This window comes from Haemorhous mexicanus, chromosome 2, assembly GCF_027477595.1.
Source record: "Haemorhous mexicanus isolate bHaeMex1 chromosome 2, bHaeMex1.pri, whole genome shotgun sequence".
In the NCBI taxonomy this organism is placed as follows: Eukaryota; Metazoa; Chordata; class Aves; order Passeriformes; family Fringillidae; genus Haemorhous; species Haemorhous mexicanus.
This window is the reverse complement of record NC_082342.1, coordinates 57,484,916-57,509,713: the sequence shown is the minus strand read 5'-3', so window position 1 is coordinate 57,509,713 and position 24,798 is coordinate 57,484,916. Positions and strand designations below refer to the sequence as shown.

At 44.9% G+C, this 24,798-nt stretch overlaps 2 protein-coding genes across 7 annotated transcripts in view; one reads left to right on the top strand and one right to left on the bottom strand.

The window, feature by feature from the left end:
- THSD1 (thrombospondin type 1 domain containing 1) overlaps positions 1–6,558 on the top strand; it is a 31,137-nt gene extending 24,579 nt beyond the window's left edge. For all 3 annotated transcript variants that reach the window (XM_059838954.1, XM_059838952.1, XM_059838953.1), the window contains one exon: positions 1,082–6,558. In XM_059838954.1, coding sequence (XP_059694937.1) covers positions 1,082–2,457 — 1,376 coding nt within the window. In that variant the 3' untranslated portion in view covers positions 2,458–6,558. The remainder of the gene's footprint in view (positions 1–1,081) is intronic.
- On the bottom strand, positions 6,305–16,233 carry LOC132323572 (fibrinogen-like protein 1). Of its 4 annotated transcripts, none has more exons than XM_059838955.1 (10): positions 16,024–16,233; positions 15,669–15,726; positions 14,295–14,379; positions 13,363–13,573; positions 13,135–13,233; positions 12,145–12,304; positions 10,363–10,460; positions 10,195–10,283; positions 8,593–8,783; positions 6,305–7,646 (listed from the first exon to the last, which is right to left on the bottom strand). In XM_059838955.1, the coding sequence occupies exons 3-10, from the start codon at positions 14,367–14,369 to the stop codon at positions 7,457–7,459; spliced, it is 1,113 nt and encodes a 370-aa protein (XP_059694938.1). In that variant the 5' UTR covers positions 14,370–14,379; positions 15,669–15,726; positions 16,024–16,233; the 3' UTR covers positions 6,305–7,456. The 4 variants fall into 4 exon arrangements, with proteins under 4 accessions (XP_059694938.1, XP_059694939.1, XP_059694940.1 ...); XM_059838956.1 differs by having other exon boundaries at positions 15,911–16,030; XM_059838957.1 differs by lacking the exon at positions 16,024–16,233 and adding an exon at positions 15,801–15,889.
- Positions 16,234–24,798: the final 8,565 nt, after the last annotated feature.

Below are 24,798 nucleotides of genomic sequence, written 5' to 3'. Positions count from 1 at the left end.
TAGAGAGCTCATGTCTGACCAGAACAGAAGAATTTGGGCAATGCTAATAGATACTAAAATTAGCTACTGGACCAATTAATCCACTTTTGACCATGCCGTACTCTGTTCAGGATTGCCTGTGAAATGCTTGAGACCTTATTCAAAAAAAGAATTACCAATTTGTCATTGGTTCAGCCATCCCTAATGTGGTGGAATGGGCAAGTGAGAGGTTTAAACAGGGCTGTGGACAGCTCTGAGATTGTCACATTACAGAATCATAGAATATCTCAAATTGGAAATGGCCCATAAGGATCGTAGAGCTCAACTCCCTGCTCCCCCAAACCACTAAAGCTAAACCATATGACTGAGAGCATCGTCCAGACAATCTGTGAATTCTGACCATGATGACTTCCCTAGGACGCCTGTCCTGGTGGCTAATTATGGTCTCAGTGAAGAAAGGCTTGCAGAGAACCAGTCCACAACAGAAGAATGGTAGTAGAATGCTGGAGAAAGAGCAATGGCACTTTCAGTTGAAAGCTTGCTGTGGCATGGGAAGGTTTTGTCCTCTTGGACTGTGGCACCAGGCAGTGGTAGAAGCATCCTCAGAGCACTGCTTAGAAAAGTTGCATTGCCTCTCCTGATGCTGCTTCTCTCTTCAAATTCATTTCAATTCTCACACCCACTTAGGCTCTCCTAAAAATAATTTTAAAGTGATACCTGAAGTACTAGCTTGGGTTGAATTATTTTTACCCCCTTTATATCACTTTTCAACAGGGAGTCTAAATGTACTTCATAAAGAAAGGCAAACAGAGTTCCTCCATTTTCCAGGTATTCAGTAATACCTTATGGAAATAGCAGAACAGGAAAAAATAATGATTACATTTAAAAGGTCTGTGGGAGTCTTGGTTTAAAGTAAGTAGATGTTCATGCCAGTTTGAAGTCTTCAAGTAGTAAGTCATCTCCAATGAGCAAATTTTAATGGCAGACAACTTCCTGTACTGTATTAATGGCTTCTTTTCCTTGGTAGTGAAGTATCTGTCCTCAAATTCCAAAATGCTGCTGCCAGTGCAACTCTGACAGATGTGTGTGCTCTTTCTTACAGCTGTCCAGCCTCCCACCCCACCTTCTGTTCAGCCAGGAGAGGACCAGAAAGCAAATAATATAGTTACCATCACAGGTATCTCGCTGTGCTTGTTCATCATCTTTGCCACTGTTCTTATCACCCTCTGGAGGAAGCTCTGCAGAGCTCAGAAGTGCAGCACGGCTGTCCGACGAAACTCCGTTCATTCCCCTGGCTTCCGGAAAAACTCAGATGAGGAGAACATTTGCCAAGGCAACAAGCAACGGGACAGCTTTGCTGAAGGAGGGGATGCTCCTGTTAACATTCCCCTAACCTACAGGCGGAGCCTCCAATTTGCCCAAGAAGATGATGCCTCTGGAAGTGAAAACTTTCAGCCAAATGCCCAAAAAATAATCCCTCCAATTTTCAGCTACCGGCTGGCACAGCAGCAGCTGAAAGAGATGAAGAAGAAAGGCCTGACAGAGACCACTAAGGTGTACCATGTCTCTCAGAATCCTCTCACAGACACGGTTCTTGGTGCCACCACCATGCTTCCCCTGAGCGGGGAAAACCAAGATGAGGCAGTGGCAAACAAATTTCGGATCAAATCTCCATTTCTGGACCAGTCAGCCGGTCATCCCAAGTTCCTGGGAGAAGGCTCTCACCCTAGGCTGGATTTTCCATTCTCACAGGCCAATCCTGCAACGAGCCCTACCCAAACCTTGGTAAGAAGAGGTCATTTCAAGCACCAGGATAACAGAGTGGACTTGCCTGAGAGGAGCTGTCACAGAAACTCGCAGTTCAGAAGAACAGCCAGTTTCCATGAAACTAAAAAGGCCAGGCCTTTCAGAGAGAGAAGCATGTCCACTCTCACACCCCGACAGACTCCCCTCTACAACTCCAGGACCAGGACATGGGACCAGGGTCTGGAGGACAGAACACGGCCAAAATCAAGAAATGCTAATCCAGCTTGTGAAAAGCTGGATCAGCCCCACGGCACTGTGCTGGGGTGTGAACCACAGGGCCATGGCACAAAGCCCCACCACAGGGCAGGTCCCCCGGTGAGGAAGCTGGACCTGATCACGGATCGCCAGCCTGCTGGTCAGGAGAAGGCAGCTGAGAAGCCTGAGCCCAGCCGAAGTAAGCGGGGCCCTTCACCTAACCCCAAAGGTGTGTGGCGGAAAGAAACTGGCCCAAATGGCAAAGATGGTTCCCAGAGAGGCCTAAGCATCAGCCCTGCCCAGTATCGAAGGGACAAGTGCCAGAGCTTCCCCCTGGACCCTGAGTTTGCCTTTTATGACAACTCTACTTTTGGCTTAACAGAGGCGGAGCAGCAGATGATTGACCTCCCTGGGTATTTTGGCTCAAATGAAGAAGATGAAACAAGTACCCTGAGCATTGAGAAGCTGGTGATCTGAGTGACTCATTGCAGCCCTGCAGGAGTGGCGTGCGTGGGAGAGGATCTGCAGGATCGTTTGGCTTCTGCTGAAAGAAAGAGCAGGAGTCGCGTTACCTCCACACACAGCAGCAGGGAGTAATGCCCCAGGTCTGGCTTGTGGGAACATATTCCTTTCTAATTACTGAAAATGCTTTCATATAATTATTTTTTGTATGTATGTGTGTACAAGACACACAAAGTACCCTGGGAGAGAACATGTTAGTTAAGGTGTGGTGCAGGAATAGCCAATAGATTTTATTGTGTAAAGCAGTCGTCTTTTGTGCATCATACATGATGAGTGCTGCTGACATTGCCCACCTTGTCCACTGTGTACTGAAGCATCCACTGTCCAGCACCCTCAACCATCTGCCCTGATTAGTGAATCATTTCCCATCTAGAAAGCACAAAGCTCAATCTTTGGGCTGTTTTCATCATTTTTCTGATAGTCATCAGTGAACCGTGTTGATTTGTAGGTGTTGCTCAAATAACTCATATGGTGGGGGGTGTTTTAGCTGGTTGCATGGAAGTGCAAACAATTGATGCTGAATACTTGAGTGAATTTTAAATTGAGAAGACATTTTCATCATTCAAGACTTTGATATTTTCTTACTGTCAATATTTATATCAAGAAAACAATGTACAAATATTTGCAGGAAATCAGTACGAAAGGCATGCTACAGTGAGGGCAAAGAAAACAGATGATCAAATTTTAATCCTCACAGAAATGTTACCACAACATGTTACCTGTAAAAAGCTGTGAGAGAACTGTTGAATTATGCATCCTTTCCATAGTCATCCTTTCCTTTATTAAAATTTTTAAATGTAAATACATTGACAGTAATAGTACTACAGCAAGCTCAAAATAAATTATGAACAAAACCAGCAACCAACAAGATTATTTGATTAATACCTGTTCTGGGAACAAAAAATTAAAATGGCTTGACAATATCTTGTGATTCACTGAGAATCTTATAGCATCATTTACATTGGAAAGACCTCTAAAATAATTAAGTCCAACATTAAAATAACACCACTGTGTTCACCACTAAACCAAACCCCTTAACTGCCACATCCACACACCTTTTGAACACTTCCAAGGACAGTGATTCCACTGCTTCCCTGGGATGCCTGTTCCAATGCTTGACCACTCTTTCAGTGAATAAACTTTCCCTCATATCAAATCTAAATCTCCCTTAGCACAACTTGAGGCCATTTCCTCTGATCCTGTCACCTTTTACCAGGGAGAAGGGGCCAACCAACCCCCACCTTGCTCACCTTGCTACGACCTCCTTTCAGGGAACTGTAGAGAACAGTAACAGTGAAGTACAAAAGCCATGATGGGCTTTTTTGTTGTGTTTTAAAACCAGACATCACAAATTTGCCATTAGATTCTGCTAAAAGTATTTGGAGTTGGGTTGGAACTCCAGTTAACAGCAGAAGCAGAGCTCAGGCCTTTGTGAATGACTAAGACTTTTCTTGCCATTTGTTAGGATAACCATCTCTCTGGGGACTTAGCAGAGACCAGGGGAATGCTAGTGGGCAGAACCAAGAAAAGAGGAGATGCTCCCCATGGAGGTTGGTGTAAGAGAAGAAAGGTTTAGATAGTGGACTATTAGACTGAAATCAACTCTCCCCTAAGGAGCCTAACCCTACATGCCCTTTAACCTGCCTTGTGGGTGTGAAAGCAAAATTAGCATGTGCTCCATTGCCGTGAAGTAGGCTGCTATGTTTCTCAAAACTGGTTTTTTGAGCAGAGAGAGAGATTTCCCAATCCCACACTTCTTCCCCCCCAGCCCTGCTCCCCCACAAACCAACAGCAATTTTAAAGGAAGAGCAGCATTGCTGTGTGTAGGCTGCCAGTTTCTGATGGCACCCTGCTGCAGTGTCCAAAGCTGGCACAGGTAGCTTGACAGGCACACGGTGTTACCTGCTGTGACAATGTAGGAGGAGCAAGCCTCAGCATTTGGCCACCAGAGCCAAATCTGGCTGTTTGAATGGCCTTTCTGATGGGTAATGCTTTGCAGCTGCTGCTGGAGTGAGGGATCCGACTCACTGGGTGATGTGAGCTCCCTCTTTCCCGGGAGCCATGCCAAGATGCTGATGTTCAGCCCTTGGCCCAGCGTGGTGTTGGTACCAGTGATGCATTCCCATGAACTGTCAGCTTGAAAAGCTGTTTAAAGCATTTAAAAACATGTTCATGCTTGAAGAGTTATCCAAAGGCAATCAAATGTAATGAATCTTTAAATTGACTTGAATGAGCTGGAAATCAGACCTCTGAAACAATTGCTGCTCAGGTTACTTACCCTGCCTGTACTAAGGTAAGGTCTGTGGTGTGAAGTACCTTCTCCCTGAAGCAGCGATCCATCACTATTGGAGCTGCAGGGCTGCAGTGTCTGTTTAAGCTTTGTTGAGCCTCTCAGCATGGGAGAGAGACCCTGGAGAAATGGGATATCAGATGTGCAGTGCAGCAACATTCAGCAAGCATTCCCCTAAGCTTCAGCAGGAGGGACTGGAGCTGGGCAGTAGCCCTCAGATCCCCTAAGTACTCCGCTAGTGGCATTCTACCCTGTTTATTAAGATTAAAGGTGCTTCTGAAATGCTTCCTGGGGTTTGCTGTGGGATTTGCAGGCTCCTGCACAAAGCCCTGTGACCCTTGCATCTCAGAGGGGGTTTTCTTTGCCACAGGAGGACAGAGAAGGGGCAACATTGCTCTAAATCAGATGCTGCTTTCTGCAAAGTTGTCCCACTGTTGGGCTGTCTTATGCATTAGATGTACTTAGGTACATTTTGCATCAAAGGCAGCAGGGCAAACCCCTTCCCTCCCAGCTTGTCGTGCCTTGGCCTCCCTTTCTCTCAGAGACAGGAGAATCACCCTGACATCGATGTTGGCTGAAGGCAGTCCAGCTCTAATGCCTGCCCCTACATACTGACACACAGGGAAACAGGCTCCAGACTTCTCATTGCTCATTGCTCCCTCAGTGGGGAGCTGGACTTGGTGCTGGTTGTCTGATTAAGCCCTGCTGACTTCATCTCCAGCTTGATAATCCATTTTTAGATGGGTTACCAGATGCTTAATGAACTGCCAGACCACAAATGCTGTCCCCTAAGTGCTGTAGTTTCCACAGTCTTTGCCCTACTTCCTTAGCCCTCTACTGAAGGATGGGATTGAGCATCAACTGCCAGAAGGCATGAACTTATTTCACTCACATTTCTCTGTGTCTTCAACAAAAATTATCCTTTCTGCCCTCAGTGCTCCTCAGAGGCTGCACAGTTATAATGTGTGCAAAGTCATTCCTTGTGTCCCAACATGCAGTTACAATCTTGCACTGAGATTTTACCATATCAAAATACAGAAGCAGTGATCAGATGGGAAAGAAGAGTAAGTGCTGCCTTTTTGCAGCCCTTTTTTCTCAAGGACAATCTCATTTCAGACATTTTGGTGAAAATTTCATTCCACGTGAGCATGCTTGAGAAGAGGGCAGGGGGGCAGTCTAGCCAAGGGCACAGGGTCTAGGAGCACAGCTCCCTGGAGTGCTGCCCATTATGCTGGGATGTTCATGCTTGCTGTCTCTGGGATGTCTAGGAAGCAGAGGAACCAAATCAAGTTTTAAACTGAACCTTCACCTCATGCCTCTGCATTGTCTCCAGGACAGCTTGAGCCATGAAAATTCAGCTTACCTTGCAGACCCTTTCAACTACCCAGGACAACAGGTGGAAAAGCACCAGAGCCAACACTGAAAGAATACATTTCTCATATTGTGAGCTTTCCAAGATTTTGATCCAGATTTCTGTTCACATTCCTATTGTTGAAAACCAGATAAAAAGTATTAAGTCCTACTCAGATGGTTTTATTTCACTCTTTGTCGATATGTATACAAATTACAGTATGTATGGATATAAAAGCAATTAAATGGAAAAGAAATACCAGTTTAAAAATTATTATAAATCAGAAAAAAAGGAAGCAGGTTTATTCTGCAGCATGGCAGTTAAATTATTTGCATCAAGCTGATTCCGCTGTTCATTTTTAACTGTTGTTATTAACAGCTGTAGAAAATAAATTTTCAGTATTCCGTTTCTTTCATTTGTGTTGCTCTTTCATTTCACCCCAGCGAGACAGTGAAAGCAGTGTGCCTTGTGGTTCAACCACTTTCTGATTCCTCCACTAATGCAAAGTCATCTGGTAAATTACAGGAGAATGTACAGGAGAATCATTACTGCATTTTAGGAACCCCTAGGAATATCTGCATTCACCTTAATTTTAGTAAAATCTGCACAGTTTTAATCTGGGGTTTAAAACTTTGTCTGCTTTAATGTCTTGTGTTATACTCTAGCAGTGGATCTGCAGCAGGAAGCTTTTGGAATGGAACTCACACTGTTCATATTGTGGGTGTTTACTTTGAAGCAGCCTTAGTCTGGATGCAGATTAGCAGTTGGAGCATGTCCATGCACAGGTTTGCTTTCACACAGTCCAGGAGCACTCTGCAACTGAAGTGTGGCAATTAGAACCATAGGGAAAGTTGCTTAAAAACATTCTTCTGATGCAGAGTAAAGCACTAACAAAGGCACACCAGTTGAAGTCCAATTCCCCATCCCCTTGTTCTTTCTATCCTGATGTTCTCATAACTGAAACACTGATGGTTAAGATGAGAAGGGTTTAGACCTTGAAAAGTATAGATTGATTAAAGGACATGCTTGATCCTTCTAAGTCCAGAGAACTTTCAATAAACATTCTCCAACAAAATCTTGAAAACTGCTGAAGAAGAAATCTCTGGTTATTCCATGACTGTGATCTATATGGTTTTTATTAAATTGTTGTCTGGCTGTGTTCAAACAATTTGTGCTGTTAGCTTCAGGTAGCAGAAGCAGGTGCAATTCCAGCTATCAAGTGCAGGTTTGGTGATTGGCAGCAGCAGAGCACTGACTATCAACTTACACCACTCTTTTCAGCCGGTGCTTTTCTCTTTCCAAAGCAGCAGGTTTCAGCGGGCCTGACTGTTCTCACCATCTCCGCTCTCTCTGTCGATAAAGAATGGAGCCCTGATTTTCATGGCTGAGTATTTCAGTGAGTACCACATCCCGTGCCACGTAGACCAAACCAAGCCGTCATCATGGGGTCCACTGTACTTCCCTCTTTTGTAGTATCGCCCATTGAGGTTTACAGCATGGCACCTTGGAACAATGTAGGAAAGACAAGAAGGGAATTCAGTTTAGCATGAGAAGATACTGCATCGTTGCAGTGAAGTACCATTCTCACACAACAGATATCTAGATATACCAGGGTGGGATGGACTAAATGGTTAATACTTTTAGTGGAACACAGGAATATGTGGGTCATCCTAAAGCAGACACCTACACTGGTCAGATAATTCTGCCTGTTGACTCCTTCAGGTGTATTAATTATGGACATTAGAACTGCATGGCCTGAACAAAGGGGTGTAGTGCCATTTGATACGCTCTAGCTCAGGTGTAGGCAGCTCATATTGACACCTAAAAATACAGATGTCTTTTCATTGAGGTAAATCCTGCTATTGATGTGTATTTTTTAAGCTCCACTGATTTCAATTGGTATGTGATAAGAATCTGGTCTACGAGGATCGTCCTGTACTAAAGCAGAAAAAATCTGAAAGTGCGACATTCCAGATTCCAGGGCCGTTAAACATGAGTCCTTATCAATGGATATGTGGCATATGCCCAAACAGCAAATATACCCTCATAACTGTTATAGGGTAGCCCTGCCCTTAGACATGCTCCACTCTAGGGAAATGTCCTTTCTACACACTTCGCCTTACCATGGCTAAAGTTGTTTTCTTCACTGGAGTATAACACAAAGCACCTTCAGGAATTTTAACTGAGCTCTTTTCCTTCCACGTCATTGTCCCCTGTGCATTTGTTCTGACCCATTTTCTTAAAGTGAATTCAACTTACCTGCTTTGCTATAATAAAAGTAGTAAATTGTTTTCCTTTGAGGATCTGTAGGTCTGAACATCTTAGGTTTGGCTGTGCCAGGTGGCAAGTGCACACAGCAGCCTCCAGCTGCTGTAAGGCAGGCAAGTCCTCTCAGCTGTGCAGCCACCCACAAACTACACATCCAAGAGGAATCAGCTGTTTTCCATACCTGTTAAACCACCAGCCACCCTTATTCTCTGATGCACAGTTGCCTGCCAGGAACTGATCGTGATCCTTATCAAATGTGGTGAACTGCATCCCTCTGTGAGAAGCTGACCACTGATCTTCAAAATTGCTCCCACCAGACAGAGCGTCGCCAGCATTACCAGAATAGGTCCCAAACCATAACCTGTAATTTTCCTGCAAGAATATGTGAAACATTTATTTGATATCCATTCTTTCTGCCTTCCTCACAGTTTTGAGGCTAAATTAGCTTTGAACATTTCATCCACTGTCAAAGGCATGATTGTTGAAATCAAGGGTGACTTTTGTCTCCATGCTTTAATGATCCTAGTGTAGATCTGTGCAGGATTTAAACTTCCAGAAGGGATTGGTAATTACTGCTGCTGCTACAAAAGGCTCCAGCTTTATTGTCATCCAACAACCATTTAATACACTTTACAGCAAGATGGAAAGCTCTTTCTAGCTGATCAAGAACAACTTAGCAGACAACTGCCAAGTGTCAAGTAATTGCCTTCATAAACATATCAGTCCTTCAGCTGGAATAAAGTGCTTAGGCATTTGGCTCTTCCAAGGACTAGAAGCCATCTGATTTCTATGATCTGGTCCTGGTAGGAATATTTAGAATATTAGTTCCACTGTGCACAGCTAACTGCTCGAAGAGATATTTGATATTAAGTGGATGGTCACATTTATGTTGTGGGCTTTCTCCTGTCCTCATTGGCCTCATGTCTTTATGAAAAATGGCAGTAAGGTATTGAAATGCAGCTGTTCAAACTTTTCATAAGAAACCTCTAATTGCAAACTGAGTGTAATGTGCACATTTCTAGAGTGGTGATGGAGTTTGAACTAGGACTGGTCCATGAAGTATCCTTGGTTATTTGGGCTAGTTACACCTGGTGTTCAGTAAGGCAAAGGTGTTTAGTCTGCAAAGAGCAGCACCTGTAGGAGCTGGACACTGCCTACAGCTAGAATGCACAGCATGAAAATACAGGATGTGTCTGTCTGGGCTTTCTGTGTCTGTAGCAGTAGGTATAGTGCTACAGGTACCTCTCTTCAAGATAGGAACTTACAACTGCTCTTTCAAAGCTTTGATTAGAATTCCTTGTTTTATTTTAAAATAAAGTTGAGAGGATTTGCTCTGGCACTTGCCTTTTATGTGACAGTCTGAAACAATCTCTTAGGAAGCAGGAGAAAAGGGTTCCATTTAGTTCCAGAGGCTCAAATGCTAAGGGTCTTCTCACTCACAGAAGACTAAATCATGAGGCCAGAGGCAAATACATGTGGGAATCCCTGTGCTCTGTGGCAGGGAACTGCCCTCTCTTCAGCAGCACAGTTAGCAAGAGGGCACAAACATGTGTTCCTGTCACCCACTGATCTGGGCACTCAGTTGTAAGGAAAAAGTCCCAGGTTTATGTCCCTGATCCCAGGGCTGTTTGTCAGTCAGACAAACTAGGAAGCCCAGGAAACCAGAGCAGGTGAGTTTTGCAGAGCTGTAGATACAGCCCTGATACTGGTGCAATGCTGCATATGCAGCTGCCCCACCCTCACAGACCAAAGCAAGCATATCACTGCTCTCTCCGTTTCTTACCTGCTCATTTGCAAGCTGGAAATTTTCATAGATTGCATAACGTCTTTCCCCATGCCAGTCCATCAGGTCAATCTTTAATGAGTTCTCTCCTAAACATAAAGTTGTGTCATGTTAGATGAATACCTAATGCAAACTAGAAAGAAATATATGGAGAAAAAATACTTAGACCTCTAGCAAGCAGGTCATGGATGTAGTCGTTGCCCAGCCAGTATTCATCATTCTTGCCCTGGAATTTCCCAAATCCCAGTTTGTAATCATCCCATTTCCTGCAGAGAGAAATTTATAGATATAAATTTCATCTTGAGAGGGGATTAGACAGTTTGTGACACTCGAGTATGGTAACAAGTAAAACTTCACCTGTATCTAGATACTGTTTGCTAAAAGTATCTGACTCACTGTCATGGTCTGAGCCTGGCGAAATGCCAGTGCTTCCATGAGAAAACCTCTTTTCCTGGTATCTGCTGTGAGATGTGATCAGAGACAGAGAAGAGCAGGCTCTAACTTATGATTGAAAGGAAAAAACTTTATTAACATAGAACTACAGGGAAAAAAACACACAGAACACGGGATGAAAACCTTCCAAATTTCCTCCTCCTCCCCCCACCAAATTTCTTAATTCCGTTGGATACCCTTTGGATAATCAATTCTCAGTTCTTTGAGAAGAGAGGAGTCCCTCTTGCACTACAGACTTCACCCAGGAAACAGTCGAAACTTCTCGTGTCTCTGTGTCACGTGTGGCACCGCCCGGAGAACATTTTGCCATCGTGACCTCTTCCTTCCATGTCCAGTGCTCTCACCACTGCACATGGACCAGAGCTGCTTCTAGGGTTTTTCCCTTTAAGGATGCTTTGTCCAGTTCCAAAAAAGAGCACAGTCCCTCTCCTTTTGGGACACCTGTCCCCCCCATGTTTCACCCCCTGGGGCTGACACCCACAACACTCATCTAGGAGTAAATACAACTCACAGCTTACGTTTCTCCATGCTAAACCTGTGCACACACACATATCGGGATCAAACCTTCAAACTGCCTGATGCAGTGCTTGCAGACTGATCTTTCCAGTTAAATGGTAATGGAAAGCAGCAGCAGTCACATTGGTCTTCAGTAAAACACCTGATACTGTTTTTCAGCAAGTCATAATTCACCTGCTCTAAGTATTACCTTTGATATTCCAGTATACTTCAGTGTGTGTCATCATTTCGAGTTTTAGTAACCCTGTGTTTATTCCTTCTCTCATGTTGTTATTATGGATATTCATTCTGCCTTTCATACTAGTCAATGCTCCTCTTCAGGATGTTTTTATTTCACCTGAACTACCATGACTAGATAGCTATCACTCTCTGGGTAAGCCGGCTTAGAGTCACTTGAGGTAGCTTTGCAATGCACTGCATAGACTTTAGAAGGCATTAGATATGCTCTGAAACTGTGTGTGCTGTGCTAATGAATTAACCTTCATGGGGACATTTCTTCTGAACTGTGCTACCAGAGCATCTCTCCTCCTGAAAATTTCAGTATGAAAGTCACTTCTCTGGGATTTTGCATAGGAAAAGGACAATCTGGTTTGGCATTTTAAAAAATTATCTGAATACGATAATGAATGTTACAACATGCTGAACATAATTCCTCATATCAGAACAGATCTGTTCAACAGGTCTCAGTCTGTGCACTGGTAGCAGATACCTGCCAATTTGGAACCTTTGACAGTCTTCAATAATGATAAAATACGCATTCAAATGCAGAGAACCCATGGAAAAGAAGTTACAGATTCATTTTGAAAATGGCCCCCTGCTGCCAACAGGTACCACCAGATTGTCCTGATCCTAAATTATCATCACTAACATATAGTCTTGCACATCCTGCTTCTCAGGGGTGGGGGTTGCCTGGCAGCAGGACAGGGGTAGGAGCTGGTGGCCTGACTGCAAGCCCCGTTGCTGCAAGAACAATGCACCCACCTGTTGAAATTCTCCTTGCCGTTACTGCGCCGCTGAATGACGGTCCAGCCGCCGCCATCAGACATGTCACAGAAGGCCAGGAAAGGCTCTCGGTCTGCTCTGGGCCTGATGCGGTAGTAGCCACTCGTGGTGCTCTTCCGGCCATACACCGCCGAGCAATCTGGGCAGAACGGTATCCGTTTGCTAAATGGGCTGGGGCAAAGCCGAGGGCTGTGTGCCACCCAGAGAAGATGTCACTGAGAGGCTCTGTGGGACAAGGACACTTGGCCAGCCTGTGCATAGCTCTGCAAGCCCTCTAAGGAAATGGTGCAGCAATGTAGTAGCTACACCAGTTTGCAAACTGCCAGCCTAACAAAGACCTTTAAGGCTTGAGAGCCTTTACAGCCATGCCCTCTGAGAGAATAGCACCCAAATCCTTGGTGAGATGCAGGACAGCTGCAGCTTAGCCTGGGGCTATATCATGAAAGCCTGGGACTTAAACTTTATCGGTCAGCAAGATCATTTGCAGGGAAGCTCATTTCCATGTGGAAGGTAAGGTACCCTCAGCTGTACTTCTGATAAGATCAGGGAACAATATTTCTAAAATAATAGGCTGAGCTCCTGTGTCCAACTCTACCAGGGCTGTATCAGGAGAGAGCCTTTCAATGTAATCCCCAAAGGCTAAAATCTTGGCCACAGGAAACAGTGTCATTTATGACCATGTTCTTAAAGTAACACCAAGGGACAAAGTATGCATGCCTGTTCCCATGCCACAGAAGTAATGGTGGAGCTGAGGAACAGGGAGGCTTGGCTCATCTGAATGGGTCTGAGTGTTGACAGCTGAACCAGGCACTCTGGGCTCCCCTAAGCCACTCAGGGAATATGAGCTCTTCAAGAGCAAGACCTATCTCTTCCAAAGGTAGATGCCTAAAGCAAATCTGATGGAAAACATGAGAAGTGATTGCTCCTCTCTGCAGGTAAGAAGTCCAGCTGAAGATGTCCATTTTGTACCTGGGTAATAGCTGCCTACAGCTGGGATAAGTGACTCTAGCCCCAAGGGATATCTTTGGGTGTGAGGGCAACCAGTCAGCTCTTCTCCTTCCCATGTATCTGTATTTCAAAACACAATCCGTATTTTAAAACACTCAAAAATTTTTAAACTTTTAGCAGACATAAAATATGACACATGGGACACTGCAGGGAGAAAGGAACATTGTGGCACACTACTGCAAACTGTACCTTGGTCATACACTATCAAATTTCCACTGGTTGTGGGTAAAAGTGTCTCATGCTGCATGCTCCTGTTGCCTGAGAACAGTTGGCTTTTCGTTCTGTGGTAAGTGTTCTCCAGTATGTCCTTCAGCTGCAATTCATATAAGTAAAGCAAGTCTTGAAGGTGTTTTAACCTTTGTCTCAATTTATTGTTGTCTAGGAGGCAGATATCTTTGTCCTATGGAGAAAATAAATCAAAACCCCCACAATTCAGTCAGTGGTAAGGAGAGACACAGAGAAAGGAGTATCTGTCTCCTCTTCACCCTAGCATGTCACACTGCCTATGTGGATCAACATGATTTCATGGTGATCTCTTCCTAAGATGTCTAAATCTTGCACAGCACGAGGTGTTGAATTGAATCCAGTGGAAAAAGGGCTTTTGCAACAACTTTGGCATTGATCAGGGCATGCCAGAATATGATGAGTTGCACAAAAAATTTACTTTGGACAAAAATAATTTGTCTTGACCCCACTTGATGAGCTCAAGGGGAAGGTTTGCAAACTATGAAAGTGCTCAGGTTGATAAGAGAGTGAAAACTTGGCTCTTGCACTGCAGATGGGTGAAACCAGCAAGGTTCCAGAGTTAGCTTTCTGTAAAACTGAAAAAGAGCTGATATTTTGGCTATAAAAATACATTTTTAAAAAGACATTTTTGTTGTTGTTTTTGTTGTTGTTTTGAATTTTTAATCATGTCAATTCAGTCTCCCAGACAGCTGTACAGCCCTTAATGCTATGAAAATCCTGTATTATCAGGACCACATTCCTTTAGCTGCAGGCAGATGCCTTTTTGCTCTGCTCCTGCAGCTCTCCATCCCTCCTGTGGGGGAGGATCCATCTCTGCATGACTGGGAATGGTGAACCATTGAGAGAGCATACAGAAACAGCTAAAAGATACATACCGAAAACCTGGGTGCAGGTGAGCCAAAGCTGACCAGGAGAAGGAGAAGCAGCAACCAGTGCATCATCACACTCATTTCTTATCACCTGAAAAGAGGCATTGACAGGCTGTAATGAAAGCTTTTTTACTTCCTCTCACAACTTAATTCCCTCTCACACTTATGTTTAATTCCCCAGGAGCCACTGCAGGATTTATTAAGGAGGTTGCTTGAAACTACAGGCAAGACAAAATCAGGGTAAGATGCATATTAAGGAGAAGCTAAAGCACCAGTGCAGTATGCTGACAGGGATAAAGGCTCAGGTCTGCTCCTGATTCCCCACAGAAATAAATACTCTGTGTGACTTTCCAGCAACCTCTGTGTTTCCTCACAGGTATCCACGCAGGAAGTTGCTCAGCAGTCATGTCTCCTTGGGGACTTTTCATCAAAATCCCACAGAGTTTATTCAGTTCAAACTTCTCAAAGTGGAATTAGGAGGAATTTGCCTCCTGGTTAAGTGACTGTAGACATTGCTCTCCTCATCCTTGGAGTGGTCTGTGAGGATGGGATTACCTTGGAGGCCAAGTCACACTTGTGACAAACTGGACATGAGATAGTTTTTCCTTGGATTTCAGGGGAAAAGATGTCTACTGCCAATCTGCTTCAACACACAGATGTGGTTTTGGTTGGAGAGTCTTACCTAGAAAATATGCTAAGTGACTGCCACTGGGAACATGCAGCTGAATGTGAGTGAACAGTACAAATTGTTCTCAGCGCGCTTGCATCGTGCTTTAAAAAAAAACCCAACAAAATCAGAAAGAAAAAAAAAATCTGAAAACTAGGCTAAACCCAACTCCCCTGCTTCACATCTGGAAGTGCTGCAGAAACTTGGCTCCTCAGCTCTGTGCTCTGAGTGATGTGCTTTGTTTCAGCTATGGCTCTATCAGCATCCCTGCAGCAGTTGATGCTAGAGCTGCTTCCAAACCACCAAGGCTGCTGCAACAGAGGAGCCCTCTGCCAAGGTGGACAGGCAGGGCTCAAAACAAGCTGAGGGAAGAAGATCTCCACAGAAGTTGCCCATAAAAGATGACATGCAGGTAGATGCCCCACTCTGTGGCAATTTTTCAGCTCATAGAAAAAATAGTTCAACATTGCAGTAGGGGAACCCTGCGAGCCCAGGAGCACTGGTGCTGTTCACACCACCCCACAGTGGTGCCAGTGGCTGCAGCACTGGTGCTGAGGTCAGATTTAGACCCCACGCAGTGCCCATGGGTGATAGCAAAAAGCTACCTGGAAGGGTGGGATGAGTGACAGCTCCTGGAAACCAGACAGTGCAGAGCAGAGAAAAAGAAAGCAACTCCATCTACACCTTTACCAAGACACATGAAATGCACGTACCTGTAACTTGCCTTTCTTCAGACCTCCTCCCAGAAAGATTATCTCCCTTAAAAGTCAACTGCAAAAGAAAGTGATCATAAACCTGGCTGCATTTCAAGGGGTTAATGAGATTTTCCTCTCCAGATGACCTACATCAAGGGCACAGAGGAAGAATGTTTCACAGCACTCGGCAGTTTCACACAAAAGTCACTCGCAATTCCTGTGTGAAAGAGTTACCCAAACCCCAAGATTTCTGTTGTTACCCAGTACTCATCTTGCTGTTTCCCAGTGAGAGTAAACAATAGGAGGCTTCTATCAACAGTGTTCTCTAAAGGAGAAAGGAGAGGGGCTCTGCTGCTGGTGTACTATTACCTACCTTGACTAGGAAGCTCAACCAAGACTGACTTCTTTGAGTGTTTATGTGAATCACTCAGACTAATGCTCCCTGTGGGAGTTTCAGCTCATGTTTTAATCCAGCCAGGATCATTTCAGTAAGTCCTGCAAGGTGGAAATAACACAGCTTTTCCATTCAACATTCCTTTTGCTGTTTAATCTGTTTTATAGGAGCACAGCTGTAATGCCAAAGAAGCTGCAAATCTGAAGCAAGAAGCAAATGTGGGAGTATTAAGCAAGACTTGCTGTTAGACTGAAATCTCAGGAGGGTTGTGTAACTCTCCTGTGAGCTGGATGATTAGATTTGCTAGTCAACACAAACAAGGACATTTGTGGAAAAGAGAAAAAAACCACAAAACCAAACAGATGGGTGCCTCCCTTTGTATTATGGCCAAGGAATTACAGATTATTTTAAAGAAAACAGAAGGAATGTTCCATTTTACAGAGCTTTCTTCAGAGGAGAGACCATGGGCACAAAAGGCTGGGCACATAAACCCATGGTAAATGTCTGTGCTGCTCTTCAGGAAAGCAGGACTATCCAGCTACTACCAGCTACAGGAATGCTGTTTATTCCTTTAAAACTGCATTCCTCTTCTCCCACAAGAACCTTGATTCATTGCACTGCCAAAGGATTATGTAAGCAGTGCTTTTCTTCTCACTTGTTTTCTAGCCCCAGTTTAAGACTGGTTTTGACAGCTATGAAATTGAGTGAAATGTCTCCTCTTCTCCCTAGTGGGTACTTGGCCCTTTTTTCTGCCCCTTTGGCCAGGAACTGCAGCTGGCAGCAGGGTGTGCAGGTACCATGCACTGGAGCACAGGGAGGCAGTACATCATCCCCTGGGGCTTTCACCAGCAGCAGCAACTCTTTCTCAGCTGGACCCATCCAGACAGCGCTCAACATGCTATGCAACAATTTATGCTATTGTCAAAAAGGTGGCCAAAAATCTCATTGGCCTGTGAGCATCTCCTGATCCCAGGTGGGATCAGAGACAGGGCCGAGGCTGTGGTGTCAGTGTTGGAGTCATGGTGGGGATAGCACAGTCAGTGCCTGCAGCTGTGTGCAGGGCCAGATGATTAGGGAACATCAGGCCTCATAGCATTAACTTCTGCTGGTCCCAGGGCAGAAGGGAGTAGTGAACCATGCCATTGAAATTTACATGTGTGTTCTGTCATTGCAGCTTTGCAGGAACAGGACTCAGTCTCCAACCCTCGTTCAGTAGCTGCCAAAACATCTCAGAGCCAAGACATCTGGAGCATTCTCACACTGCCTCTAGGCCTCCACCAATGTTCGCCTCAGCAACATCTGCTTGTGAAAATCCCACTCAGCTGGAACATAATTCTTGCATACCTGTTTCTTATTAACTTATTTTCCCAGGCTAGAGAAAACTTTAGGAATATCTGAAGAACAAGAGAGGGGTTGCCATGAGGTTGAGTTCACATGAGGGGGGTCTAGCAGGAGAGTGTCTTCAGGTACTGTTCCACTGGCTTGGATAATAATCAAGTCATCATAAAGAATGTGGACACTGTGATCACCAGTGTTTCCTCACAGATGTTGAAATCCCTAGGCAATGTAACAATAAATGCTGAGTTGCTTTTTTTCCTGGAATACATGCTTCACAAATATTCTGGAATGCAAATTCCTGTTTAGTTTCTTGGAAGGAAATCAGATTCCCTTTTCTTAAGATACTCAGTGATCTTGTCAGCAAAAAATAACAGTCTCATTAACTAAAAACCTTCCTACCTTGCTGTCCTCAGCCTTCCTTCCATCAAAAGCATGTAGGTGCTAAAAAAAACATTATTAACACATTAATACACATGAGCACACGCAAACTGGTGGATAAATGTGACTGAAGAGAATGGCTCTGGGGTAGCTCTTGATATTCCTACAGTTATGGGGGAAAATGGCTTGGAATGAACACAGGAACAGGACACCTGATGGATATTAACACCTTCAGAGCCTAAAGGAACATCACTGCAGCGGGAAGACGGTAGTGGCTTTTCAAATCTTTCCCAAGACCAGTTTCTTGCTTGTTCTTGAAGGGGAGAGGCAAGAAATGAGGCAGACTGCTCCAGGCTCCAAAGGAGGTAGAGAGACCTAAGAATTTCACAGCAAGAGTCTGACTGCCTACCTGTGCTCTAGGAAAATACAGGGTAGTCTGGACCCAGCTCAAAGACAAACAGATTACTTGCAATGAATCCAGGTGCACTATGCATTTGCATTATTTTTATACTTTTCTATCACATGCCACCTTCCATGAGCACCCTGCTCACTGGGAGACACTGCAGACCAGTGTGGCGGTACCTACCAGGGGCCTGCATGACCTTGATGCTTGAGCTAGTGTACATCTCTGCAGGAATCTGAGCTGCCAGGTTTTTTAAAACAAAGTTAATATATGAGATCTGAAACAAATATTTATTGTTTTTAATCTAACAATAAATGGTTTCATCAAAAGTAAGATAAAATTAAAAGACCAGGATGACATCAGCCACCATAGTTTCAACCCGTGAAATAACCGAAACCGGCATTTGCGCATGAAAAGTCTGTGGTTGGTAAGGCAGGAGTAACCACAGAAATCTGTGTACAAAGCAGCAGCAATGGTGGCAGACCATGAAACATGCTAGATCTGAGCACTTTGATAACGTTCAAAGAGCAAATACATTATTCAGTTTAACTAATGAGTCTTCATGCCGCCTATGAGTATCTAATGGGTTGACACAACAAATGCAATTATTCTGTAAGTTCCTGAGGGCAAGCACAGGTCCCATGTCAGGAATAGCTGTACCAAAGGGAATTAATCACAAGACTAGAGGGGATATGTGGATTCCATGATCTTCTACCTACTTCAGGTCAGAGAACTTCCCAGACCTAATTCACTCCCATTTGAACTTGAATGTCCCTTTGAGAAAAATACATTTTGCTGTAAAATATTTAGTGCAGAAGAACCAGCCACAAACCTTACTTTTTAATTACTTGCATTGTGCTTTTTTTTTTTTTTCCCTGTGTCTGAAACTTCCAAGTCTCATCCTGCAGCCTTTTAATTTTATGATGCCTTACTCTGAGAAGGGGAAGAGCCCTCTGCTGCCAAAAGCCTTTTTCCCTCCTAAAGGCTAGATCCAATCACAGAAGCTGTGTGCTTGCTCCTGGCTGGGAATCCTAATCCCCATTATCTGCTTTGGCTGAGGGTGTGTGTGCAGGAAATCCAGCAGGGTCATGGAGTGAGGGGCTGCTTGGAGCTTTTCCTAGGCAGGGCTGAGGAACACGGCACAAGCACATCACGCTTGTGAGAAGGGCACTCGGCTGGCATGGAGAGGAAAAGCAGGAACGAGTTCTGCTGCTGGAGAGATTTCATTCAGGGCAGTTTAATGTAGAACAAGTAGACAGAGGTGAGAAGAGCTGTGGGTGGTGTATGACAGGGTGTGGTGGAGGTGGTCTCACCGGGCATGTTGAGGAGGCTCCAGGAACTGCAATACTCTGCCTGGATTTGGGAGCCTGATCTGCCTAGGCAGGGACAAGCAACAGAGGTATATGGTCAGGACAGGAGCAAAACTGCAGGTTCTGGAGAGATCTCTGCAGTACAACCAAGAAGTGCCACATCAATTTAACTGCCTCAAAGGTTAGGCAATTGCTGAACAAATACCTTTGTAGTCATAAATGTTGATGGTATGAGTCTGCTTACACCCCTTCTGGGGCACTTTGTCCTTCTTCCAGATCCAGCCCTGTCTGACTGTGATTAAGTCACTCACATTAAGAGCCATACAAAGAGCTCAGGCAATATTTCCAAAATCTTTCCTGTTTGTGGATTCAAGGATCTCACTCCTTTTGTCACAGAGCTACATGCCACAATCATCTGTCACTGGCTAATCCCTGCTGCTGTTGCTCCAGGACTTTTCAGTGTTACCTGACTTCCTCTGTCACTGATGCTCCAAGTGTGACCTGCATGGTGTTGCCCAGTGTAGTCAGGATGACTGTGATTCACAACACCTGAGAAGTTAGTCCCGAAATGCCTGCCAGCTTTTTGACATGTGCACACACAGGCCATGCAGGTGGCAGGTGCCTTGCTGGGAGTTAGAGAGACTGTAAGCAGACCTAGAATGTTTTTACCACATGTTTCATGGTCCTTCAGGTACCAAGGGTACCAAACATCATCCTGAGGTCTTGTGTTCTGAGATTGATGGTGGATGTAATTCACACTTTACTCAGTGCCAGGCAGTCATTATTCTATCTGACCTCAGTTACAACCTCTGTGTCAGCTGCAAACTTCATCACTCAGGATCTTATCCAGGCCATGGTTTAAAACAAAACAACAAAACATTAAACAATGCAAGACAACACCCATCTCTCAGGAAAAGAATTGCTTAAGTATGGTTTATCTTTTAGTTATTTTAAGACTAGTGTGCTGTGCTTACATCAATGTGAAATGGGTTGATTGAACCTTTTTAATCAAAGCTATTTTCTAGCCAGTCAGTTGCTTACAGAAGCAAAAAAATACTTTTATTTTAGCAGTAAGACTTGCAATCTTGTTTTTGAAATATATTTGACACAATTATTTTCCCTAATTGCATGTTGATTTACAATTACTATTAATATTATTATTGCTCCTCCTATTAAGATTCTTTAATGTTTTATTAGTCTAAACCCTCTGTCTAATCTGCTCTCACTTCTCAGGGAAAAGAGCCAAGATGAAAAGCTATCACCATCAGGTCATCTGGTCTACCTGCTTTTAATATTGACAGAGAATTCATTTTCTACCCACTTACCTTCCTATTTCTGCTATCTCAAGACTTAATAAAAATGTAATATTTTTCTTGTCTGTCTTAAAAGAATCAGATATAGAAAAGCAATACCTACCAATTTAAAAATCTGTCAAGTTTAAAGATTCTGTTTACCACCTTCTCTGTTATTTTTGGAATGCAAAGTATGTCATCACCCCTCTGAGAAATGCGTACTTAATCCTGCTCTTTAGCCAGTATGTAACTGAAATATTTACTAAATATTTAAATATTTTTTCATTTTTGACAATTCAGATATTTTACACTGATGAAAAATTGTCAGAGGATCAGAACTGGATTCTCAAGGTTATTAAATATGAGTATCATCACATAACCAGCAAAATATAATGAAAAATATTTACAAGTCTTGAATGTAAAAAACATAAGACTTTCAATGCTTCCTTTTTATTTTGGCTTTGCAAACCTTGGATCTTGTTCATATGCTTTTCGTTACCAGCTAAGACATAGAAATTTAATTTTATTGGTAAAAAAGTGATGTTTTTATTTTAGTCATCAGAGTCCAGAAGTAAGGGTCTTAAAAAAATAGACCAACCACCAGGAAACTCATGAAACTCATGAAACTCAGTATCACTAGCAATGCAGCATCTATCCATGTGATGAAAACTGGGAAGAGCTGTTCTTCCTTTTAAAGTGCACCTTTAGCTGTCTGGCCCTGGAATTCAGCCCGGGTGCCAAACTGGAAGCCTTCCACCTCCAGCTCCTCCTTTGGTTTTTACAGGTTGTCTAGTGAGAAGTCCACTTCAATACCTAAACTGCCTTCACACCTTGGTGCTTCCAGAGCCCAGGAGAGGGAAAACTGGACTTTTGTATTTCTACACTGTTCTCTGATGTGGGCCTGTCCTCTGCCACTTCCACCATGAAGGTGCTGCACAAGTGTAAACTCCTGCTAAGAGTAACTCACAGGATCCCCACCTGGTCCACGGGATCAAGCCTGTCCTAAGTAACCTGCACTGCAAGTGCATGAGAGAAACAGGGTCACCAGCTGTGGTATAACCAGAGATGTTTATTTGAAGTGTACATAGCTCCTATAATATTTTCACCACTGAGTTAGAATAGTATGAGCTTGGATAGCCAAAAGTATAATTATTAATAAGCTTGCTAACCAATAATATTCATGATCAATTCCCTAATAGCAACATCAGACTTTTCTCTCAAGGATAAACACTTATATAACAGTTCTTTCTACAAACTACCGTACCGCTGCTACTTGTTACATTTTTAAAAACTTTGTTACATCTTTCCTGCCTTGACTGAATCGTCTTCTCTAACTAAATGCTCTTTGTTCTCTCAATTACAAGTTGCCTTTTATTTCCCTACACTGCACATGTAATTTTTTTTATAATTAAGAAAAAATTAATTGAATGTTTCTTCTCATCATCAAACTTAGTTTCTATCCTTGTTTAGCTGCTTCTCAAATGCATAATTATCTGAATATACCAAACATACTTTGCACCAACTTCATAAAGTTTAACAAAGACAAGCGGTCAGAGTCTGCGCAGGGGAGGGCTCCTGGTCGATGGCAAGCTGAATCTGAGTCAGCAGTGCCCTGGCAGCCAGGAGGGCCTGCCCTGTCTGGGGTGCATCAGGCACAGCACTGCCAGCTGGGCAAGGAAGGGGATTGTCCTGTTCTGCTCTGAGCTGGGGCTGCCTCACCTCGAGTGCTGGGGGCAGTTTTGGGTGCCACAAAATAAACAAGACATTAAGCTGTTAGTGTCCAAAGAAAGGCAATAAGGATGGTGAAGGTCCTTGAGGGGAAGCTGCATGAGGAGTGGCTGAGGTCACTTGGTGTGTTCAGCCTGGAGGAGATGAGGGGAGACCACAATGCTGTCTACAGCTTCCTCATGAGGGGAAGGGGAGGGGCAGACACTGATCTCTTCTCTGAGATGCCCAGTGATTGGATCTGAGGGAATGATCTGAAGGTGTCTGAGACGGTCTAAGCTGGATATCAGAATATGGCTTTTGACCCAGAGGGTGACTGGGCACTGGACAGGCTCCCCAGGATAGTGGTCACAGCACTAAGCCTGACAGAGCTCAAGAAATGTGTGGATAACACTCAGGATTCTTGAAGTGTCAGGAGTGGGACAGCAGTTGGACTCTGATGATCCTTGTGGATCCTTCCAACTCCAGATATTCTATGATTGTATGTTTCCGTTACTTGCTACCACTGTCTGTACTAGATATTTATGTATTTATACATATGCATATTTGAAGGGGAAACTTTCTCTTTAGTCTAGTGCTCAGAATTGTTCCATATTCTTAGCATTCACCTTAAGGATCTTATTTCTTTTGGACAGGGAGCATTCGGACAGGCTCCGGCGACCAGTTACCTCATCTCCCCTGCCAAGCCCCAACAGCCCAGGGAGCAGCGCTAAAAGCTCGCTTTGGGCTCCCTCTGGTGTCGATCGCCCTGCAGAAAGACTCCCCAGCGCAACCCTGGCCTCAGCAGCTACAGCAGTGCTGCTGCACGGTGGGATGCCCAGGGACTGCTCCTCACTTGCCTGTTGGTAACGAGCTAGGCGTAACACATCACATTCTGGAGGCTCCGTTTCTGCGAAAACCTAAGTGCTCGATGCCGTGGGAAAATCCAAGTGGTCATTGTGATGCTCTGCCCTGGATGATGGCAAGAGCTGCCCCAGGCTGTGGGGGACTGGCTGGCCTGCAGCCCCTGCCCGACTTGCACTGGCTCTGCCTCGAGTGCAGCCTCTCAAAGCTGTCATGCCATAGGAAAGGCACTGAGAGGCATCAAGCCACAGCAGTAGAAAAGTTTACAAAAACTGCGAGGCTGGGGCTCAGAAGCAGATGGTAGGGCTGGCTGGGGTCTGGTGGGCTGGGGGTAGTGTGACCCCACACAGAGCTACAGAATCAATTAGAAAAGACTTGGAAAGTCTTGGAAAAGACTTCAGCAATCATCGAGCCCAACCTATGTCTGAACACCCCCATGTCAATTAGACAATGGCACTAATGTCCAGCCTTTCCTTGAACACCAACTCCCTGGGCAGTCTGTTCCAATGTCTAATTACTCCTCCTCTGAAGAGTTTCTTCCTAATGTCCAACCTACACTTCCCAGCTTCAGACTATATCTTCTTGTCCTGTCCCTATTTATTTGGGAGAAGATGCTGATCCTCACCTGGCTTCACCCTCCTTTCAGGCAGTCATAGAGATTGATGTTCTCCCCTGAGCTCCTCCTCATCAGGCTAAATAACCCCAGGTGCACCTTATAGGATTTGTGCTCCAGACCCATCACCACCTCAGTTGCCTTCTCCAGACACACTGCAGCACCTCAGCGTCCTTCCTGAATTTAGAATTCTGCATCCCAGAATTGGATGCATTACCGGAGGTGTGGCCTCGCTAGTGCTGAACTCACTGTCCTGGTGCTGCTGGCCACACTACTGCTGGTACAGGCCAAGATGCTGGTACAGGGCTGTACTGCTGGTACAGGCCTTCTTGGCCACCTGGGCCACAGCCTTCTGGCTCACGTTCAGCCGCTATCATCCAGCACTCCCTGGTCCTTTTCTGCCCGGCAGCTTTCCAGCCCCTCTGCCCCCAGCCTGCAGCGCTGCCTGGGGTGGTTGTCACCCAAGTGTAGGACCTGGAATTTGGCCTTGTTGCACCTCATGCTGCTGGGTCTCGGCGCATCGTTCCAGCCTGCCCAGACCCCTTTGCAGGACCTTCCTCCCCTGCAGCAGATGGGCGCCCCGACCCAACCCGGCACGGCCCGCGAACGCCCCTTCGGGTGGATGGGGAGCCCCGCTGCCCGCCCGCGGCCTGTGCGGGCTGTGCGGTGCGGGGGCGGCGCGGGCCGCCGGGGCCGTTATCATGGCAGCGGGCGGCTCTGCCCGGCCCAGCCCGGACCGGGCCGGGTCGGCCCAGGTGCAGCCGGGCAGCACCACGGAGTCGTCTACCCGCAGCCCGGGGGCGGTCAGGCGTATTCGAACTCCGCGCCTCAGCTCGGTGGGTGAGGCGGGCT

What these genes read in the sequence shown, in the direction of transcription:
- LOC132323572 (XM_059838955.1), bottom strand. Translation starts at nt 14,369, where the DNA reads ATGAGTGTGATGATGCACTGGTTGCTGCTTCTCCTTCTCCTGGTCAGC. An exon ending in CACCTGCACCCAGGTTTTCG is followed by an intron (nt 13,574 to 14,294) that starts GTATGTATCTTT and finishes TTTTCTCCATAG; the next exon opens with GACAAAGATATCTGCCTCCT. An exon ending in GGCAAGGAGAATTTCAACAG is followed by an intron (nt 10,461 to 12,144) that starts GTGGGTGCATTG and finishes TTCTCTCTGCAG; the next exon opens with GAAATGGGATGATTACAAAC.